The sequence below is a fragment of the Oryza brachyantha genome, chromosome 7, assembly GCF_000231095.2.
Source record: "Oryza brachyantha chromosome 7, ObraRS2, whole genome shotgun sequence".
NCBI classification, from domain to species: Eukaryota; Viridiplantae; Streptophyta; class Magnoliopsida; order Poales; family Poaceae; genus Oryza; species Oryza brachyantha.
In genome coordinates, this window is record NC_023169.2 from 6,153,158 (window position 1) to 6,176,228 (window position 23,071).

General features: G+C 41.4%; 1 protein-coding gene and 1 long non-coding RNA gene across 3 annotated transcripts; one reads left to right on the forward strand and one right to left on the reverse strand.

Moving 5' to 3' along the window:
- Positions 1–485: 485 nt before the first annotated feature.
- Positions 486–2,706, reverse strand: LOC102706583. Its single transcript, XM_015839118.2, has 4 exons — positions 2,504–2,706; positions 1,805–2,411; positions 1,238–1,372; positions 486–978 (listed from the first exon to the last, which is right to left on the reverse strand). The coding sequence occupies exons 1-4, from the start codon at positions 2,704–2,706 to the stop codon at positions 616–618; spliced, it is 1,308 nt and encodes a 435-aa protein (XP_015694604.2). The 3' UTR covers positions 486–615.
- Positions 2,707–11,635: 8,929 nt separating this feature from the next.
- On the forward strand, positions 11,636–14,670 carry LOC107304629. Of its 2 annotated transcripts, none has more exons than XR_001550703.1 (3): positions 11,636–11,817; positions 13,519–13,651; positions 14,269–14,670. It is a non-coding gene; the product is annotated as an uncharacterized LOC107304629 (long non-coding RNA). The 2 variants fall into 2 exon arrangements; XR_001550704.2 differs by lacking the exon at positions 11,636–11,817 and adding an exon at positions 13,295–13,381.
- The last annotated feature ends 8,401 nt before the right edge of the window (positions 14,671–23,071 follow it).

Sequence of the window (23,071 nt, forward strand, 5' to 3'; positions counted from 1 at the left end):
TTTTCTTGTTCAAGGACTCTACATGTCAAGTAACTGTGTCAACTTCTTGTTTAATGTCAGGTGTAGACAACACTATTCTCGGCTGGCATATCTAATATGGCTTTGTTCCTATGCCAATAGACAATTTATCTAGAAACCTCTTAATAGGATCCAAGATTACAGATTCTTTGCCAAACGCCTAATAAAACTGATTCTATCCAAAATCTGATTCAGGGAGAACTAGAATCGCTAATGGTTATTTCGGTGGTCAAATCTATTTAGACCAGGGTAGTAGAGCACCTTCTTTCCCTGGTGATTACTATTCACTGCCCGGCAAGTGCTGGCCCAGGAGAACTCCAGGGTCATTCTGAATTTCTTGTTCTGGATCACCCTGACCCTCTTTGGGCCACTGTAAAGGTCATGTAACATCAACTGACAACTTCGATAAGAATTACTCAACATTGAGTGACAGCGAAACATATAATATTTTGAGTATAGAACTTGATTGGCATGAAGAAAAGGAATGAACCGTTACTACAAAGAAAATATTACAATATTATTATTCTAAGCAAACACAGCACACTAGCTAGCTAGATAAAATGAGGAGTTTCCATTTGAAAGCCGTCATCACCAGCATCAACAAATCGATCCATCAAAAGGGTCAATTGTGGGCAGATCACGGACGTGGTTGTTATATAAAATATTTCGCCAGCAATAATCTCTTTGAAATTCGAACTGAGCATCTGGAGAAGCCTTGTGATCAAGTTGTTGCCGCCTATGTTGATTCTCCATCCATTTGTCAGTGCAACCGACAACGACACCAAATTTCATGGCCTTGAGCACTCTTGCATTCAAGATAAAGAACTTGGCAAAGTTCACATTTGGTCTCATTCCTTGATATTGGTTCAGTATTACATATCTGAGATGAAGATCAAGGCATTCAATAGGTTCCTGTGGATTGTAACGTCGTGTATTTTTCATATTCTTCCGCAGAAATGACTAGAAAAATTAAAGGAACAAAGTATTAGCTGTTACCACAAAATTTTGAAACAGATTTACAGGGTAATGGCAATGTATTCTGAAAGTGGATTTTATCAAACATAACTATTTTACTACCCATTACAATATCCAATTTTCCAGATGATGCGTTCAGAAATATAATCAATGGAAGGAAAAACACAATTGTTTGATTTGATTAGTTATTCCATTTATTCTACCATGATGATTCCTTCAAACAAAAGCAAGGAAGAATTTTCACCGTGATGTAGAGCTTCTCCAAGCATGGAAAACATTTAAGGAAGCCAACGATTGTGTCCAGATTTGGTCCAGTGGACTCAAGAACTAAAACCTTTACTTTGCGCAGCGAGGCTGTTGAACTGACGACCATCGTTTCCTGCAGAAAACCAACACAACATGTCAACAGTTGAATTCATCTTAATACATACGCACTCATGACAGTTATGTCCAGATTCAAACACAGAAATTCCTTTTTTTTTTAAGGATAGAGCGAGTACACTATGTATGTTCTGGTAAGCGAAATAGGTTATTAACAACTAAAACAAAATTTGTGGACAACACTATAATGTAAAACCCAAAATCAACTCTAAATATAAGTTTTAAAGTTTATAATTTGGTTTATATTATTTCCATTACATGTTATAAGACTTTTTGACCTTAACTAGATTAGTAGACATATATATTGAGACATGAATGAATCTAAACAAACTCTGAAAGTCGTATTATATGGAATGGAGGGAGTAATTTATAAGCGTAAGCGTGAGCGCAAAAATGGGGGGTATGAACTCAGAAAAGGTTCAGCTGCTACCTGAATAATCACAGGTCCAAGATCAAGTTTGGTGATTTTGTTGGACAGGTAACCGAGCACCTTCAGTTGAGGCGCCCTGATAACCTTGACGATCTTTGGGCCGCTATACGGGTCGAGCAGCATCAATCTCTCGAGGCATGGCGCATCCTCGATCACGAGCTCCGTCTCGGCGGCAACGGAGAAGCCGACGCTCCGGAGCGTCGGCGAGGCGATCCGGACGGCGTTGAACCTGCGGCTGTCCTCGAGACCCAGGCTCTCGAGCACGGCGCAGCCGGCGAGCAGGCGGTGGAGGACGTCCTCGGCGATGGCGACGCTGTGGAGGGTTAGCTTCGTCAGCCGCGGGAGGCACGGCGCGGCGGCGGCGGCGGGGAAGTCGCTGCCGCTGATGTAGGCCGTGCGGAGCGTCGCGGCGGAGCGGAGCGCGGACGGCGGCAGCGGGCGCGGCGGCCTGGGGTCCGGGTCCATGCCATGGCGTCCCTCGCCAGCGTACCCGAACTCGAGGTGCTCGAGGCTGTTGAGGGCGGCGGAGCCGAACCAGGCGTCGAACTTGCCGTAGAGGCTGCGGAGGGAAAGGCAGCGTGCCGGCCCGCCGTGTGCCGCGAGGATCCTGGAGACGATGGAGATGCGCCTGCGCTCCTGCCCGGAGAGGCCGCGGTCGGCGTCGAGGTTGAGAGGCGCGGCGCGCCAGAGGGGCGCCACCGGGAGGAGAGCACGGTGGTCTGCGCGCCGTCCTTGGTCGGGAGGAGCGAGATGACGCTGCCGAGGATCTCGTCGGGGAGGAGGCTGATAAGGTCGACGCCAGCATCTGGGTCGCCGCCAAGATCGCCGTCCTCCGAGCGCCCTTGCCCGTCCGGTTCGTCGCGTTTCCGTCTCTTGGCAAGTGGAGCGCTCAGCTCTTCCATGGCCGGTCGGCCGGGGGCGGCGGCGGCGAGAGTGGTGGCGCGCGGCGGTTGTGTTGACGAGAAGCCGCCGGGGGCTGTGGTTTTATTGGGCGGGTTTCGTGGTAATCTAAAGCCGATCTCGACGGGAAAATGGCGCGCAAGTTGTGTAAAATGCGAGGGAAAAAGTGCGTCATTTTTTTTGTCTGCCAAATTGCCGGGTTCAAAACAGTCCGAGAATGTCGCAAGATTTCAGGTTCCAAATAATCTAATAATATCGCAAAATTTTAGGGATCAATATTAATTTAGAAAATAACTTCAGTTTATATCGAGAATAGTTATTGCAAATTATCACTTGATGTGACCTTACGTGATGGAGAATATTAAGAAGAGATAACTTTCACTGCTTGTCATAGATGAATATAAATTTGAGTATAAAATGTTTAAATACCCGTGTATTATAATTTTTTTTATATAATCTGCCTTTTACGATGGATGCGACAGGATGAATTTTATATGATTTTTAGAAATTTTATTATGTTTTTACTCTGAATAGAAAATCCTAAATCAACTATTAAACTAAGCACTGACATCACTAAGATGTGAGAATTCGGTGCTAACACACTAGCCCCACCCATGGGTGACACAAAAGACTGGCTTATCGTCGACCAAGACCGCAAGTGTGGTCCACGAGGCCAAAAGGGGAGGTGGGCGCCAGGAATGGGTGGATCCAAACCGGTCGGCGACATGGTGACGGCATGCTCTTGAGCGATGGCGGTGCACGATGGCGCAACAGCTTCGGGAGATGGCGATGCACGATGGTGCAACAGGCTGCGGCGCTAGGATGGGAAGGGAAGGAAGAAGAAAAATAGAGGGAGAGAGAGGAGAGGCACTGAGCTCGATCACTGGCCCATTTGGAAAGGGGGAGCCGACGACTCGTCAGCAGCAAAGGAAAGATGGCTTAGAGGCGATTGGGCGACACGAGCACAATTACAACGGTACTGATCAAGTAGGTTATTAGGGAGTACGATGAAGGCAAGATGTGGAAATGAGAGAAGAGGGCGAAGAGGAGGGTTTTATGGGAGTGAGGCGAGTGGATGGTGCTGGTATTGGGGTGGAACCACTAGTGATGTGGGGGAAGAGTGGTCTGTCGGAATCAAAATTCGAATCCATGCCTCCTATGGGCGCGGAATGAGCTGGGAGGACTGGAGGTGGAGGTGGTCAGGAGGGAAGAGAAGAGAGGGGCAGGGAACATGGGAGAGAGGGCCGACAGCAGTTGCGATGGCGATGTCTGGTAGCAAGAGGTTGACGACGGATTTAATACGTGGGACCTACCTGTCGGCGTCACACACAGAGAGAGGAGTGAGAGCAGACCACCGACAGTGTTGGGCTGTGGTCTCCATTAGACCAATGGAGGGGCAAGAGAGGAGGGGGCATGGGTAGATGGGGAGGTTTGGCTAGTCCACGGCTAGACCGGCCTAGCGAGGAGGAGAGGAGGAGGCATCTTTTGTGAGCGATGTAGCGAGATGGGCCAAAAGTGGCCCAACGGCCACCCAAGAAAAGGGAGAAAAGAAAAAGGAAGGGTGGGATTTTCTTAATTCTAATATTCGCATTTTAAGTTAAAATTAATTCCGATGTTCTTCAAATTAGTTATAAAATCGTGAACAGGCTTGTAGCCTAGTGGTTACATAAGACCTTAATAGCACCTGAGGTCATGGGTTCGACTCCTCGTTGGAGCGTTGTACTGCGTTCTCGTAAAAAAAAAATACTTATAAAATCCTGCTAGCGAATTTATGCATGGGGAATTCAAGAAAATACCACAAGTTCACTTCCATTTAAATATGAACATATATACTAAACGTTATCTCCACGTTAATCAAACAATTTAAACCTAGCGCAAATATCTTTTAGTTTTTTCTTCAGTTTTGGTTCTGTTAGTGTACTGTAGCCAGTCATTTTTTTGTTTGTTCAGTCAGATTCTGTTATCTCCTAAGATGTGCATGTCCACGTCGTGAAGAGTTTTGCGTCTTTCTGTTATGCATGTAATCCACGATCGATCGTGTCAGATGATGGCGCACGAGCTGCTCGATTGTGGAGCACACTCGTCGGCCTCCAGGCCACGTTCGTTTTCCGTTTGGAATAAAAGGAGAAAAAGAGCAGAAAATAAAGCAGCAAGGTTTTACGCTGCACGAAAAATTCTCTAGTCTACCATCATTTGTTTTCGCTAGGGTCCCTGAACTATTGTCACTATTGAGGGTCGAGGCAAGATCGATCCTTATTGGGTTGTCTTTGTGAATAGCACAAGGCGCTAACTGACGTCTACTACATTCCTTGGCTAACTGCTAATTTGATCGGCGTTGGTCGGTCAGCTCGACGAACGCAGGTGCCAACCAAGGGCTCGTTCCAGAGACACTATTGAGTTCAACTTTTTCCTCTTTTTTCGCGCGCACGCTTTCCGAACTGCTAAACGGTATATTCTTTACGAAAAAAGTTTATACGAAAGTTGTTGTAGAAAATCATATTAATCCATTTTTCAAATTTTTAATAGCTAATATTTTATTAATCATATGCTAATAGTCTTTCTTAATTTGCGTGCACTGATTATACTTCTCCGCACCCCCTCCTTCGAACGAGCCCCATTCGAGGCCTGGCATGTATCGGTCCAAGCCATCAGTGCACAGTACTACCTCCGAACATTCGGGTGTGTGGCACACGTGAAGATCAACACGAGACTAGGGCTCGAGAAGCTTGGCGACCGCAGCAAGCCTATATATGGTTCATTCTGCTCGGCTATGCCTGCCGAGGGATCGAAGGGTGTTCGACCCGGTGGAGAACCCAGAATTTTTTTGTGTCGCCGCCCGACACACAACGCCCTCCGCGCGCACACCTCGATGCGGAGCATGGTGACTCACTGTCCCCTTCGCTACCGCGCCATGGATGCCGCGACACCACCTAGTATACAAAAATTCTCTACTCTACCGTTATCTGTTTTCGCTTGAGTATTCGGTCCTGAGGGTCCCCGGCCTGAAATATTAACTCTGGGTTTTATTTTGTATACTAGTCAAGCTGGTGAGTAGATCGATTCAAACGAAGGAAAAATAATTATAATAGCTGCGATTTGATCCGCACCCCGTAGGTAGTGAAGCAGCGCACCGATCGTGACTACTTGATTTCCTCTCTACTTAGCAGATATGCGATTCTTTTTTTTTCTTGTTTGTGCTGTCCAGGAAATGCATTCTATTATCCTGACAATAATGTTAGTGCCCACTATGAACATTTTGGTTCTCCAGTCAGTTGGCCCTAACCTGACTGCTCTTTTGATACTCATCAAATATATTCCCTGCTTGGAGAAGACGTACGTCAAGGTTGAGTCCATGATTTTTCATAATAATTGTGGAATTTAATGATCTTTCTAAGGTTACCAAAATCTGATCAGTATTGTGTTTCCAATATACTGACTTAAAAGTGTATTTGACATTTCCAGTTACCTTTGCAAACTAATAATGTGGGAATGAGCAATTATCATCCTGCACCCGTTCAATGCCTGGAACACCCATCTTCAGAGCTGAGTGCTCAAAAGATATCAAGACAAAACACCCACGGTTAACTTTGTGAATTTCTTCATTTTGAATGCCAATGTTCTAAAGGTAATGACATTTGGTGTCCTGAATATCATGCACCAGAATGAGAAGTGGATGACTAATCAACGCAGGAGGCTGCAACTGGATTACAAAGTTTCTCAGGTTGCCGATTTTATTTTGATAGCAAACACGGGTGTGATTATCTTCAATCTACCAGGATTGATGAAGTTTCTGTCTCGGACCGACTTGAATTGTCACTGGAGTGAGTCTGAAGATGCAGGGAGAATCGTAATTTACAAGAAATATTCTCGAATATGTAGTTCTGAATAATGTCACTTGTGATCAGACTGTCTAGATGCATAGTGTTTTATTTTAGTTTCCCTAAGACATTTGAAATCTGGAATAATCTGTGTCAATTGCCATCAAAACTATAAATCCTCTAGCCATAAGCAGATAGATGTCACATTTATGATCCTTCACTTTTTGTGCCTCATTTGCCCCTTTGGCACTACTATAGAACCAGTTATTTGTGACGGGCCTAAACCCATATTTTTGACGGACAATGATCTGATCAGTGATGAGTGGTCACTGATGAGAAAAATCTATCATTGACGGGCCAAAGTCCGTCACCGATGGATATCATCTTTAACGGGCCAAAAGTAAAGCCCGTCACCGAGATGCTCATAGCCCGTCACGGATGACTCATCTTTGACAAACACTTATTACGGCTCTTCACGGATAGTGAAATACGCACAAATAAAATAATTTGATTTATTTTCTGGCCTTACGATGTTGGTAGCGATGCCCTCAAAAAATGAATGAAGCAATATATATATATATATATATATATATATATATAATATATATCCATCCATACATTATATTAATTTCAACACTAAAATAAAAACTACAGCCAAGTAAATTAGTAATGTGCTAAAACTATTTCGCCCGCCGCCGTCGTCGTTGCCAAGGTTGTTGTTGCCGCGCCTGAGCTGGATCCGCTGCGCCGCCCTCGCTCCCACCGCCCACTCCCGCCTATGGATCCGGGCAGGATGAGGCTCACGTCGCCGCCCACTCGTCGTTGTCGTCGGCGTCAACGCCGCCGCCACCACCCATGTCGTCGTCGTCGCCCACCCGTTGTCGTTGTTACCCATCGTCAGGGTCGGCGCCACCACGGAAGGGGCAGCCCGAGTGATGGGGCGACGTGCCGGCCGCCACGTGCAAGCCGCCCACTCGAGCTCGGCGCGGAGAGAGGAAGAAAAAGAGAGGGAGAGGAGAGAAAGCATGAGAGAGGAAGAGAAAGAGTGAGGAGAAGGAAAAAATATCAGAGGAGGATGGAGAGAGAGGAGAAGTAAAGATAAAAATTTTGAAGTGGTGAGGAGTGAAAATTTTCACGGGAAGTTTTTCATGTCATCTTTGACGGGCCATAATTAGAACGGACACTAATTTTGGCTCTTCACGGATGACTCATTTCATCTTTGACGGGCCATAACTATGGCCCGTCACGGATGACTCATGTGTGACGGGCCTTTATTTTGGCCCTTCACGACAGATGAGTGTCATCGGTGACGGGTACTGATTTTGGCCTTTCATGGATAAGTCGTGTCGGGTGTAAATTTTAGTCCGACATAGATTATATGTCATCGGTGACGGACCAAACCAAATAGAGTCATCTATAACGGGCTTTATTTTGACCCGTCACAGATGAGTGTAGGTGTGACGGGCTGCTAAGTTCCGTCACGGATGACCCATCAAATTTGCTAGGTTCTGTAGTGGTGGTCTTATTATTCATATTTTTGTTATCTTAAAAACTTCTGCCCGATCGATACTCATGTTCAGAGTCTTGGAAGAACATTTGGATTACAATTAGAAAAGTGTGATGTGGTCAGAAAGTGAAGAATCACAAGGTGGAGTTCTTCCAAGATAATGTTGGAATTGGGATCCATTAAACTTGTAAAACATAATTCTCACCGCACCCCTTCGTGCCATGCCAAGTGTTGATGTTCTATGTCGGCAATAAATACATGGGGTGGCAAGCGAGAAGCAAAAATCGATGGTACACTAGTAACAAGGGTTACCCAGGTTCCGGCTCTTAAGGATAAGATAACACCCTAATCTTACTTATTTATAGATTCATTGAGTAAACCCTAAAAAATATGCGGAATAAGTACAATACGTGATCTATTAGACCATGGTCCCCGAGGAACCCTTTATTCCAACTTATATACCAGAGGACAGTGTAAGAAGAGATATATACCTAACATAATACACCTAACCATCTGTCATATCTAAACCTACAGTGTGCGACTAGTTATTGAAACCACGAACCTAGAAATTTAAGCCTTTGTCATATATCTAGTGAGATACTACACTGTTGCTATCTTTAAATTTTCCTGTACTTCTTTTAACCCCTTCCCCGTACGAGTGCATACAATACACCGGTATAGCCCTTATCCGAGTATACCACAACTCGGAAATAGCAGTTCATAGTATTTTTTCGCGGCCTCGTGCAAGATTAGCACGTTACATGTATTGAAATTTTACTTCATGACTTTCTCGTTCTGTGTACTCAAATCAGCCAAATTGCACAGGCAAACACGATCGCAGCCAATTTAACTCGCTCTGCAGTACTTGGACAAGAAGAGTCTAAGTATTTTTTTTACTGTGATTCAAAAAAAAAACAGTCTAAAGAGAAGGCAATGGTATTTCTAAAACACAAATTAGAGATAATTACGAATGAGACAAAAGAAGGATGGTATTGAAGAGGTGGCCCTCGCACTAACAGTGAAGTGGGAGACACACACATCGGAAAGTCAAGACACCACGAGGAAATTATATTATATGCAAATAACACAACGTTGTTGTATACCAGTATTTCTAATGTAGTCTTGTTTTTCCAATATATATATATACAGAGGAAGCCTCTATCCTACTACTAGGTGTAGCTACTCACTTCACGTCTAAGGTGCAAAAACACTTTCTTACATATTTTATATATATATACTAGCAAATGCCCGTGCGTTGCAACGAACTTTAATCATACAATTTAATTTTATTGCAACGGGCTTTAACAATACAATTTTATTTTATTTTGTAAATGATACGGAAATTTTTATATTAATGAATTCAACTATTTAGTGTATACTTCAATACAATGCTGATTTTTTTTAGAATAAACTAAAATTTCGAAATTTTATCCCTATCGAAATATGTGCAGCGAATGTTGAAAATATTTCTGGTACCGATTATAACTATTGATTTAATGGTAGTTTTAAAAAATGAACACTATTTCTTTTTTGAATTTGGAAAGGTGTTTTTATTTGATTGGTCGAATACTGTATGTACTGATAATAAACTTTTGTGTGGGCTTCTAAATAACTTGAGATATGTTGTGATGGAAATATATAAATTCATAATTTTTGAATATAGATTCAGCAAAGTAGATAAAATGCATCAACAATATCGTGAGAACTTCTGTATACTCCAACCCTCCTCGGCCGCGTTCGGCAGTCCAACTAAGTTATCTTATCTTTCGCGTTTTCCGTGCGCACGCTTCCCAAACTACTAAACTGTGTATTTTTTGCAAAAAATTTCTATAGGAAAGTTGCTTTAAAAAAATCATATTAGACTATTTCATATTTTTAATAATTAATAATTAATTAATTATATACTAATCTATTACTACGTTTTCCACGCCGGATAAGGTAACTTATCGACCAACCTCACGAACGCGGCCCTCTTCTAATGGACAGAACAAAGGCCCAACTATCCAGACCAAGTTGAATATATTTCTCTCTTATTCGACATAGGTAATATGTACAGAAACCTCGTGCAATCATGAGGCGGAAACTGGCTCAAGAAAAGGAAATCACAAAGGAATCGCCAAGCTTCCTAAAAGCATAACTTGCAAACAGATAATTGATTTGTCTTTCCAGATTCAGAATAGCGCCATCCTATTATAACGGCAAAGAGAACAATTAGATCAAATATAGTGTTTCTGTGCTACACAGATTTACTCTGAAAGCATCACGTGAGAAAGTGATGATATGAGAACATAATGATTGAAAATTGAGAGTAATACATGTAATATCTGATGTCTTGTTCAGTGGATGCATTGTGATTGCCAGGTTCTGTCAATATCTTCATACTACAAGGAACTAAGAAAAGAGCACATCAAAACATATAGCAACACGCCAACACACTCAAATCACTTGTTAGTTTAAAGTGTATAAAAACTGGCTTCCTGCCTACTCCTTCCGTCCATTAATAAACCAAACTTTCGGTTTCCGTGTCCCGCGTTTGACCATCCGTCTTATTTGAAAATTTTTCAAAAAATTAAAAAAATTAGTCACATATAAAACACTATTCATGATTTATAATCTAATAAAAACAACTATGTTAATCGCAAAATTTTTTTGAATAAGACAAAGAGTCAAACATTATAGGTAAAAAGTGAAAAATTGGTTTATTTTAGAACGGAGGAAGTAGACAATGTAACTTTGGTGTTCTTGGAAAGGAAGGAATCTTGCAATATGAGTGAAATACACAGAGCCATAGACGGTCCTCACAAATTTGCAAGGGTGTGTCATCTAAATTCCCATATTCTCAAAATACACATCTGGATCTTATCAGAGTATGCAATTTCAGCCTCAAAGTCACGGTTCCTTTGGGATCCTACACGGCGTTGACATGGTATGCCATACAGAAGCTGACATGTCCTGCAATACAAGGAGGAGACAAAAGGGGAGAAAAAGAGAAGAACAAGCAAAACAAAAGGAAAAGAAAATAAGGAAAAGTAAAATTTTTAAGTGGATCTATTTTTTGGTGTCCATGTGGCATGCCACATCATCTCCACGTGGATCATGAAGGGGTTGTGACAACTTAATATTGGAATAACACACTTTAACAAATTATACGATCCACATATGCATTTTGAGAGTTTGAGAACCTAGATGACACAACCCCATAAATTGTGCATCTACAATATGCCACAATACAAATGTACACAGGCAGTTTGGAGTTCATCAAAACTGTTTTTTAAGACCGCTCATCAAAATTGTTGCATGTCTTATTTTCAACTGGAAGTTCACATAACCTATTGGTTTCTTCGCTATTATATACCCCGTATATCATGTGCCCTGCAAGGACTGCATTTCCCCTTCCTCAATGAAGAATCCCAAGTTCCTAACATGTTTTTATCCACTAAATTCTAATGTTGTCAGACATCTGCGCTGCATATATGCTTCTTTTAGGACATCGATCCTAAAAACTTGGGGTTTCGAAAGCATAAGAGTCGTTCAATGCATGGTTCAACCAATTCAATTACTGCACCCACAGTCACGCAATTTTGTTCTGAAACAAACCAAGGAAATGTTTGTACGTGAATGCTGTTGCACAGCGGCTCGGGGTAGCGCTCACACTGCTTGCAGGTGGCCACTGCCCACCGCTGCCTTCCCTTTCGCCGTCCGCCTCGATCAGGCATCTCATCCATCTCCTGGCTCCACTTGAAGAAGGCCATGATCTTGTCCTCCTCACAGAGCTCCTCAATCGAACGGTACCTCCCTCACCTGGCTCACCTCACCTCCGATCTTCCCTCCACAGCGCGTGTGGCGCTAGCCTTGGGCTTCACTGCCGACGCCCTTCACCCGCAGCGCTTGGATTTCACGGAGGAAGTCGTTGGTATGCCCCTCCCCGATCTCCGCCGCGTCGACGTCGCCCTCGAGCACGGTGGAGGCGCGTGGTGTCGTCCTCGCCAAAGAGCGTGGCCGGCTGGCGCATCAGCCGCAGAGCGCGTCCTTCTCCTCGTCACCCCAGTTCTCCGCCTGTGACACGTCGGCCGCGACGCCGGCGGAAGCTGCCCCCAGAGCGGAGGGCGACGCGGCGCTGTGGGAACGTTGCTGTTTCTGCAGGAGGAGCATGCGCTAGGCATCCCGGATCTGCTCGATCTCGGCACGTCAGAGGAGCTTGCGGCCGGCCGGCGGCCGCCGAAGTCGGATTCGAGGCGCTGGCGCTTCCTCTGCAGCTCGTGCTTTAGGACGTCCTTGGCTCGCCGCTCGCGATGGCGCCGAGTCGTTACCTGCGGTTTCAATTTGGATCATTCGATCGGGTCCAGATCGCGGATCGGATAGGTGATCGGTTCTAGAAGCATCGGACACGAAGACGAAGGGGCGCCTGCGCAAATGTCCCATTTAGGGAGGCTCAGCCTAGGAAGGAAGCAGGCGTCCTGTGGAGGCCTAGCTAAGCACCCCGATGGCCCATGACGGACAAAAATTATGGCAGAATCGTTATGCTTTTTTTCCTTTTTATAATAGTAGAGATATAGATATATATACTTATACTAATATAAAAAGAATCCGTTGGAATTTTTTATGGCCACCCCACCAATTGTACACAGGATTTACTAGATCCATTTTCAACCGTTAGATGCACATATCCAATAGCCCAAAATGTTTTGGACAGCTCTCTCTTGCAATCGTACATAGGACACACCCCCTAATCACGCTCTCCAGACATTGATGCAAAACGCAAGCTGCCCAGCTCCACCGCCGCCGGCGCAAGACGCCCTCGCCCGACGCAGGACGCCACCTCCTCCCGACAAGACGCTGCCGCCGCCCAGCGCAGGAAGCCGCCTCTGCCCGGCCCGCCACCTCCTTCCAGCGCAGGCCGCCGCCACCGTCGCCCGACACAGGAAGCCGCCTCCGCCCGGCGCAGGACACCACCCCCATCTTGATCTATGCGAATCAATGTCCTCACCCAAGCAAACGCCTCTCACCTCCACCGCGTCGCCCGCCTCCGGCCCTCGCCTCCACTGCGCCGCCCGCGCACCCCTCACGAAGCAGACGCAAGCACCGTCGCCCCCCTACACCTCTTTGCCCTAGCGCTCGTACGCCGCTGCTCCGGCGCCATCGCTCCCACCGATCCACGCCATCACGCGATTCACGCCGAAGAGCCCTCCCTGCGCAAGATGCATCCCCGTCCCTGCATCGCCGCCGGCCGCTAGGTCCTAGGCTCCCTCCTCCACCTGGTCTTGGTGACGCACTGACGCCCAGATCTAAGGATGACAACAGCACATGGGAGGTCATCGGCTATGGAGTGGTGGGAACCCGCAGGAGGGGAAGGTATGGAGGAGCCCACCGGAACGGGTTTCATTAGCACGGGGGAGCTCACAGGCACATGGAGCGTGGTTGATTCTCCATCAGTTAATACCTTCTCAATTGCCTTCGTTGATCCAGTGCCTCTCCTTCGTCTCATGTAGGAGATCCCCTACCGCCAGCTCGCCAATCCAATGCCTCTCCTCTGTCCCAAGCCTGGAACCGAAGGAGGCAACTGGTGAAGCCAGAAATAAAAAACAAACCTGGCAGCATGTCCATTCATCATCATGTATTAAGGTGAGCATGTCTCCATTTTGTTATAATAATTAATTTCATCCTATGATATGCATGCTGATTATATATGCGTAAATCAGTCTGTGCATGCCAATATTATGTGCGTGTGAGTAGAGAATTCTGGGTCCATGAATTTGGATATGGGTTTGGACCTGAATGCCTGATACAAGTTGGTCTGTGAAAGTGCTTTCACGATATTGTTGTCTGGAAAAAATTAACTTATCAAGCTTCTGACTTGCTGAACTATTTAACTATGGTTGCTTGGTATCGTATCCCAACCAATTTTGTTAAAAAAAATATGAATTTTCTATGTTTTAATGCTAGCTACTACAGAACTTTTTTCCTGAATAAAGTAACCGAAATTCACAGTTTACCAACCGATGTTTCTTGTGAGCTTTTACGCCTCGGTTAATTTATTTTGAATGTACTAGAAATATATCTGTGTATAGCTGGAGGTGGATTTTTGGAACATTTTTTTTAGGGAAGGATTTTTAGAACATATGTTCATATATATAGAAATGCATACACACACACACAAATTCTATTCTATTAAAACTTCTTCACTCAAATGCATTCTAACATATGACAATGTTCATCTGGTGTGTGTGTGTTTCTTGCAGTTGGATATGATCCATACTTCATAAAGAAGCTGGTTATCGTAGAACTACAGGCGACATGAAAGTGGCAATCCTCGGAGGAGGCTGCCTTGGATTCAAGAGAACCACGTGTTGGAATTATTAATTGGGCTAAGGCCTATGTGTAGAATAATTTCTAGGAAAATCACAAAAGTCTATCTCATGAAAGCATGCATGAGAATATTTAGTACCACCTTGCTAGTTCTATGAGAGTGAGATCTTCTTAAATATTAGAGTGCTTTCTAGGCTCTTGAGCAAGAAGGAAATAGAGCAACACGCGCGCGCTCGCTCGCCTGGCTCGGGCTAGGCCGGGCTGGGTGGCACGCACTCGTGCTTGCGCAGATGCGGCTTCCTTTTGCAGTTTTGTTTTGCTGCGTGAAACGGAAATTCCGGTGATCAGTTTTTGGAAACTTATCGTATCGGATTCTTTCTTGCGCGAGATAGCATAGAGTCCGAATAGGTTACGTGCGGCCTATCCGGTTCGGTTACGACATGGTAGGCGTGCTGATCACACGTCCTATAAATACCGGACCGCTACCTCGTTGCAACGTACGTAAAAAACAATCTAGGGTTTGCCTCTCCTCTGTGCTGCGCCGCCACTGTCGTCTACTCCGTGCCCTTCGCTGGCGTGCACCAGCGATCGGGAAAGCAGGTCTCTGCAACCGTCGTCCTCGTGAAGTCCTGCACAGGGAGAGGGCGAATAAGGTTTTTGGGAAGCGCTCTGCGCGACTGCTTGCTGTTCGTCAACGATGGCTCGTCTTCCCTGTCGATCGGTCGCGGCTCGCCGTCGTCAACATCCTACGCCGCGAGTCGTTCGTGCTGCTTCCAATCCTCTTCAAAACAACCTTCGGTGCAGGTCAAGTATGTTTAATATAGTTCTGCGTCTATTTAATCTATTCGTATGTAGCTGTTTCGCATACATGTTTAGATTAGATCTGTACATGTTGGTTGATCTGTGTGCTGCCATGCTTTCGCTTTACAATGTCATGATTTATTTACGCGATAGATTAAATCTTTTTGTGCTTATACTTTCAACACCACATGCCCCTTGATCTCATGTGATTATTTATTTCTTTATAGCTATGTCATAATATATGCTCTGCGGTCATCTAAAATGGTATAATGGCCTAACCGATCATCCGGGAGTCACCGAACACCTCTGCCAAAACCATTAATTCAAAGGAAAGATGACCCAACTGCAATATTGAAGTCAAGGCTGGAAACCTTCCACGTACAAACTAAGCCTGTATGTTTTCTTAAGCATATATGTTTTTTAAATATTCAGATTTTTTCCAAGACAAAACCTTATTTCAGTTAAGGTGTATTCGTTCGGTTGCTTTCAGTATTTTCTGCTTATCTTTCATTCTTTTTTGCATTTTGCAGACCTTGCATTTCTAGATTTATACTTTTCTTCCATTTGTGAGTTTGTTTAGTAGAGCTCCAACAATTCTTGACTCTTGGTATCTCTAGATCCAAAAATTCTTTGAGCTGAAACTAGGAGTGGATTATGGTTTTTCGGGTGAATATTTTGTTCATATACATTATTTCTGCCTACCAATTCCACATCGTTTAAAATTCATGAGTTAGAGCTCTTATTATTTCATACTTAATATGCACGACTGTATAATGCAGTTATATGTCTTGTCTGACGTTTCAATCTGAGAGCTTTAACTTCCTTATTATTTTTTTAATCCTGAATTTTGTTGTGGAAGCTCTATTGTTTTTTATCTTCCAGAATGCAAAGCAGTTGCTGCTTGTTCAGTGTTAATTTTAGGAATGGTTTCCTTACTCTAGGTGATTGACTACTACATCAAGAAGGGCATAGTCGTAAATCTTCATGCAAAAAAGCCACCAAAGGAAGTGAGTGCTAAGGTGCAGAAAGCCCTGTCATGAAGTGCATGTTCTTCAGCCTAGACATGCATGTTCTTCAATGATTTAAGGGAGGAATCCCTTCAATCATCCTAGCAAACCATCTAAGATACAAACAATTGTCACTTGGACTAATTTTTTCAAACAATTGCCACTACATAGAGGTTGTGCATCTGTACAAAATTTCTTATTTGATACCACTATTTAAAGTAGTAATTTTTATCTCTTTTGAATAAATTCAAGTTATGTTCGTTCTATATTTCTTACAACTTAGGATTCAGATATGCATATAACTTGCAGTGCACAACTTGTACTGAAATCAAGTCACTAAAGCTTGCTGCAGATACCTGCAGGTAAGGTGAAACCAGTTTGTAATATTTTTCATATGTCCTTTAATTGCTTATGTCAAGTTTTTAGTATGGAATAAAAATGTTGTGGTTCAAAATTGAAGTACTGAGATATAGCTATGGAGTACTGAGATATAACTATGGGTTAGCTGGTTTGTGTGTTGATGGGTTTGGACGGTTTTCTGATGCATGCTTATGAAAAAGAATGAGCTGTAGCTGTACCACCTCCAAGCCCATTACATCGGTGCACAGAAATGAGATGTAGTTGTCTCAACCTATGCGCATCAAGTTGTACAAAATTTTATTTTGTATTCTGCTAGCTAACAACAACCATGATTAGTAGGGAACTGTGAAAATAGGGGCAATTGATATATGATTTGTAAAATATATACAGGTGAAGTATCCCAATGCAATTGAGTACTGCTAGAAATGAGTGTTTTCTTTTTTTTGCTTAAAGGGTTAGAGAAGAAATAGGATAGAATACTACTAATATCTAGGCTGAATTGATCATTCATATGGCATTCTATTTATGTACTGTAATTGAGCTCATGTACTATAGGTTGGTGTTTTCCGTTTGTTGCCTAAAGGGTGGAAGAAGAAATATGCCTACTACTAATATTTAGTCTGAATTGATCATTCAGTTGACATTCTATTTATTTCTCTTATTACTATAAATATACCTAAATTCTTTGATATTCGTATTAGGAAAATTTGATTTTACTGAAGACATCATATCATTTCACATGTTTTTGGTGGTGTATCATGGCATTACAGCTAAATGATAGATTTAATTAAATTGTTGCATTGTATTAGCCACGGTGTTACCGAATATTTATGTTTTGATCTTCTTTATGCTAGCAACATGATAGTTCATGCTATAACATTATATTATTTTTCTATGTGGATATATTTTATTCACAACATAAAAATATTATATTTGATGGTACCAGGTTAAATATATATAGATCATACTATTTGTAATTTATATTATTATATTTGATATATAACTTAGATTGATTTTAAGCCCGATTGCATTTTATATGACAATAAATTTAACAATTAATATAGTTAACACCGTAGCGTTAGCATGGACACATTACTAGTATATATATATATGTATGTATATATATATACACAAACACACATTGGAATACCTACATGCAGTTTACCACAAGCTTATGTATATTAATTAATTTTAGACCGTTTTGTGGAAGATACATTTTTGAAACAAAACTGTTATCACTATATATGTTCCTTGTTTATATGATTAGTAAATCCTCCGATGAATGCATCTTTATCAGGAAATACCACTAGTTTCACATGTATTGTAATTTCAGGGACAAAATAAATATGTCCACTTTAATGTAGAGTAACCAAAAGTAATAATAATAATTACTAAAGCAATAACTTATTAGATAAATATATGTACATTATAATATTGTCTTGTTTTTCCAAAAAAACTGTATATATATATGTATACATTGGAATATATATGAGTGGCCCTCACATTGATGGTGATCGAAGTGGAAGACACGTACACAAAAACACACACACATCAGAGTCTAGACACCACAAGGAAATTATATTAATACCTCTGTTTCATAATGTCAGATGTTTGACCTTTTTAGATCAACGTTTGACTATTCGTCTTATTCAAAAAGTTAGTACAAATACAAAAAATGACAAATGTGCTTAAAGTTCTTTTGATAAAAAAGTAAGTCAAAAGCAAAATAAATGATATTTTCATAATTTTTTAAATAAGACAAATGGTCAAGCATTGCAACAAAAAAAATAAAATATCTTATATTACGAAACGGATGGAGTATCTGCTAATTACACAAATGTGATTGTCTACCAACATAATAATATTGTCTCATTTTCTGAAAAAATGTATATACATACATTCAAATACATACTCGGTTCACAACAAGCCTATGTATATTAATTATTTATACACTGTTTTTTTTTGGAAAATACAATTTTGAAACAAAACTGTTATCATTATATATGTTCCATGTTTTATATGTTTAGTAAATCCTTCTAGCTTGCATTTTTATCAGAAATACCAATAGTTTCTCATGTATTGCAATTTCAGGGGCGAAATAAATATATCCACAATTTAATATAGCGTCACCAAAACTAACTCATGAGTTAATAAATGTTTTTAAAATCAAGTTATTCAGTGCATGTCAGGCAAATATAAGAATAAATCACTAAAGCAACAACTTATTATTATATATTACATGATCGAGGACGAACACCGTGACATTGACAATCCATGAAATTAATTAATAACAGTCTGACCTTCTACCTGTATTATGTAAAATAGAAGCATGTAAAATCTGCATCGCCACGACTTCTTTGGTTTGGTAGAAGAATATATATATATGCTTGCTAGCTAGCTAGTTATTGCATGCTCGAAAAAAAATATGTAATCCACTTTGAATTTCTGGAACAATCTCCTTATGGATCTCAGTAGGACTGCAGTGGTCAACAGTAAGCATAATTGGGTACACGGTGTAAAAAACTTGAAGGGTTGAATCTGAATAAATATACCAAATAAATTTAAGAATAATGCATCACGGGGGTCAGTAGGGCATGGCAGCAATCCATGTAGACTTTCTGGAAATTAATGTTGGGTCCCCATTCTTGTCAAATATAAAAAACAATGCTACAATGTTAGTAATTGGTCAATTGTATAAAAAATATATAGAAATAGAAAACCGATGAAATGATCAAACATCTGAAACGCGCATGACTGAAGAATTAGTTTTGACAACAAATTAAACTCGGGCTGTTACACCATAGTCGATCTCCTGGGAGATCGACAGACCATGCATCAGCAACTTAATTGGACACATAGTAACAATGCTCTGACAAACTCAAAAGCTAGTGTCGATCTATCCAAGGCGGCATTGAGCAACGTTCCATGAGATCCATGGTGTGGGACGGCATCGATCAAGGCATGGTTCGAGCTCGCTGCGCTTGGGGAGAGAACAATAATATATGGGTCCACCTACTGATCAAACGTTTGAAAATTTTAATTCAATCAATCAAATTCGGTCAATGCTGTTTGATGATAATTTGAAGGTATGCACGTAAGTCAAAAATCTCATACACACCCTCTCGCCCAAGCCCCCATACATTACGCGCGTGTTTGACGGAAGAAAAAAAATCAAACGTTTGATCAATAACAAAAGTGATAATATATGTAAGGTAACCGTGAGATCCAGATTCACGAGGGGTGGAGAGGGGCGGATGGTTTTCTCCTTTTCTTTTTTATTTCTTCAGCCTCATCGATCAGATGTGAATTCCAATGAAATATCTACGGTCCATCTGTCACGAAGAGACCCTAGGAAGTAACAAAAGTATGAATTGACCCCGATTATCTTAGTTGGGTAAAGCTAAGGGTTGGTATTTTAACATTAATTAGGTGCTGATAATTATATTTGTATTTTAGGTTTACTCTCGTCCATGGAAATACAAAACATTGCATATGTGTATGATGATCTTAATTATTATGTGTCTAATTGACTTATATTTCAGGTTTACTCTCAATGATGGAAAAAAAGAATGAAGTAACAAATATATATATATATATATATATATATATATAAAAGCAAAATTAATATGTGCACCCTCTTGGAATAAACTATTATATGACCCCCTCGCCTTATAAGGCCCAAACTCATCTCCAACCATCTTCCAAGGGCCTGAAACCTTTCTCCTGATATGGCTAAAGCTATACCCCACTGGTCAAACCTGTCATGTGACCTTTCACTATAGCTCATCTTTGTACAATCTCGTCTGTTTGAAAAATACAGTAACACGAAGGTAAAAATACAGTAACATGCCTTATAAAATACAGTAACAACATATTAGTTTTGCTTAGGGGTGTGAGAAGGTTTGAGCCTCATGAGGAAAGATGGCCATAAAATAGCTTATTCTAAGAGGGTGCACATATTAGTTTTGTTATATATATATATGTGTCCTGACCGAAAAAATATAGTTGTAATACCCATGTATCTACATACCTAGAGTACTACACAATGCACCTAAAAATCACTTTCCCCAAATCTAACATGCCACATACATGATAGAAAGCTCACAAACGTCTTCAAAGAATTAACTTAAATAGCTATGGTAACCTAATTTTCTAATAAATTGTTATATTGTCAGGAAATCATATTCAAGCTAGACTTTGCACTCTAGGAGTGGAGGCAAAATGGTGCTACTTTTGGCTTAGCCTTGCACTCCTCTGAACCAGTTGTGAGGTATTATATTGGTAAGTCACTCAGATAAATTGTAATGTAAAAGTGCAGCAATTGAGCTTAATATAAGTAATGTAAGTTTCCTTGAAAATATATACTCCCTCCATTTCAGAATAAAGAAAAACAAACTAACAACAGCTGTGGTACATAAACTTATCTAATGGTCTTGGACACATCTCTTTTCAAGCTAATTGTAATCAAAATGTTTTTTCAAGACTGAAAATGAGAACAGAAGGGGCATGGATTTTTTAACATAACGGAAGGGATGTATACGTGAAGACTAAAAGGCCAAATGAGACTCAAAAACTGTAGGATCATAATAAGTATGTATGCTTATACCATGAAAACTTATGCCAAAGGCAGCATTAATTTCCCATTTCATATCTCAGAAGACATGTATCTGCAATTAGCTAGAAGATTTATAGTTTTGACGACAACATAGATTATTCCGAATTTCAAATGACTCAAAGAAACTGCATATATAAAAACAGTATCGTTCAAGACAGTCTGATCACATGCGATATTATTCAGAGCAACATATATAAGCAAGCAAATTTCTTGCAAATTAAGATTTGCCGGGCTTCTTGAGTATCACTACAGTGACAAATCAAATGGGTCTGAGATAGAATAATGACCGATCTTGGTAGATTGAAGAGGATCACATTCTGGTGTTGATTAGTCATCCATTTCTCATTCTGGTGGTTGATATCCCGGACACCAAATGTCATTACCTTTAGAACTTTGGCATTGAAAATGAAGAACGACTTTGCAAAGTTAACCATGGGTGTCTTCTCTCTTGATATCTTTTGAGCACAATACTCTTAAGATGGTGTTCCTGACATTGAATAGTTACAGAATGATAATTGCATAGCTTATCTTTCACATTAGTTTGCAACGATAACTAGAAATGTTAAATACTAATTTAAGTCAGTATATTAAAGGTACAACACTGTAAGAAAGGATTTCTTAACATCTATATTGATTGTGGTAACATTAATAATTAAGTTCCACAGTTATTATGAACAGTTATGGACTCACCTCTTGATGTTACATTACCTCTTATCCAAGCAGGGAAAATATTTGAGAAGGTTCACAACAGCAGCCAAGTTAGAGCATCCCCAACAGCTCATCTAAATTTGGTCATCTATATTTTCATTTGGATGATTATCTAAACTAGTTTCATCCTTCATATCTCTTTGTACTCCACTAGATCATCCATATATGACATACTCTATATCTCTTTGGAGGATGGAGAGAGATCGTCCAAATATGAAGGTTCTCTCTCTTAATATGGATGACATCTAAAAATAGATGATAGGATAGCCGTTCTGTTGGAGCTCAATTTATATTCTTCATCCTCTATTTCCAGGATAGAGGATGGGATATGAGCTAGGGCCAACTGACTGGAGAACCAAAATCTTCCTAGTGGGCACTGACACTGTCATGATAACAGAAGGCATGTCCTAGACAAAACAAACAAAACAAAAATTAGCATATGTGCTAACTGCTAAATAGAATGGGAAACAGAGTAGGCACAATCGCTGCTACTTGGTTAACCGTGGACCAAATCTCAGGTACTACATTTATTTACTCTTGTTTGAATCGATCTACTTGCACACATGACTAGTATGAGCATAAATTTGACATCTAATTAAGGCTAAGATGCGAGACCTAAATAATCACGGTCCCAATCGCATGTCTAGAGATGAAGCTAGGCGGACCTGCTTCACCTGATGCTTGCAGGGTCAACCCTAGAAAAGCTGGGACCAACCTTTAGTGGAGAAGCGCATCCTCGAGAACTAAGTCTTAGAAAATGACCTCCTACTTCAGACCATATGTGGTGCCTATGCATAGGCTCCTTAGTAAAGCAGGTCTGATGCAAAGGTGAGGCAAGCCAATGGTGCAGTTGATGTCGAGGCTCTCTAGGGTACAGGTTGATATGACAATATGGAGAACATCCTCTGGTCCTCGTGAGCTTTCATAACTTTAGGAAATGGAGTGGCTGAGTAATGAGATCATCACAGATGCTCCATATAGACAAGTTGACCACTTGTAGGGTGGGAGAGAAGTGAAGCAAAGAGAGCACTAGCGAGTAGGTCATGTCAGCTTCCTGATCTGTTGTGTTGTTTGTGACAAATTGGAATTCTATGTGAGAGATGTTGTTTGGCACATATTATAACTTCAACCAGTGCTTGAACTTCAAGGTGGCATTGTAGCGCTCGGGGCAATAACAGACAAGAACCACATAGTGAATTGGGCCACGGTGAGTGGCAGTGATGTTGCCTGTGATGATGATTTGCT

Excerpts from the sequence above, each read along its gene's own strand:
- LOC102706583 (XM_015839118.2), bottom strand. The coding sequence starts at position 2,706 with ATGGAAGAGCTGAGCGCTCCACTTGCCAAGAGACGGAAACGCGACGAA. Across the intron at positions 1,373-1,804 it reads TTGGACCTGTGATTATTCAG|GAAACGATGGTCGTCAGTTC; the intron begins GTAGCAGCTGAA and ends GGTTTTCTGCAG. Across the intron at positions 979-1,237 it reads TGGAGAAGCTCTACATCACG|TCATTTCTGCGGAAGAATAT; the intron begins GTGAAAATTCTT and ends TAATTTTTCTAG.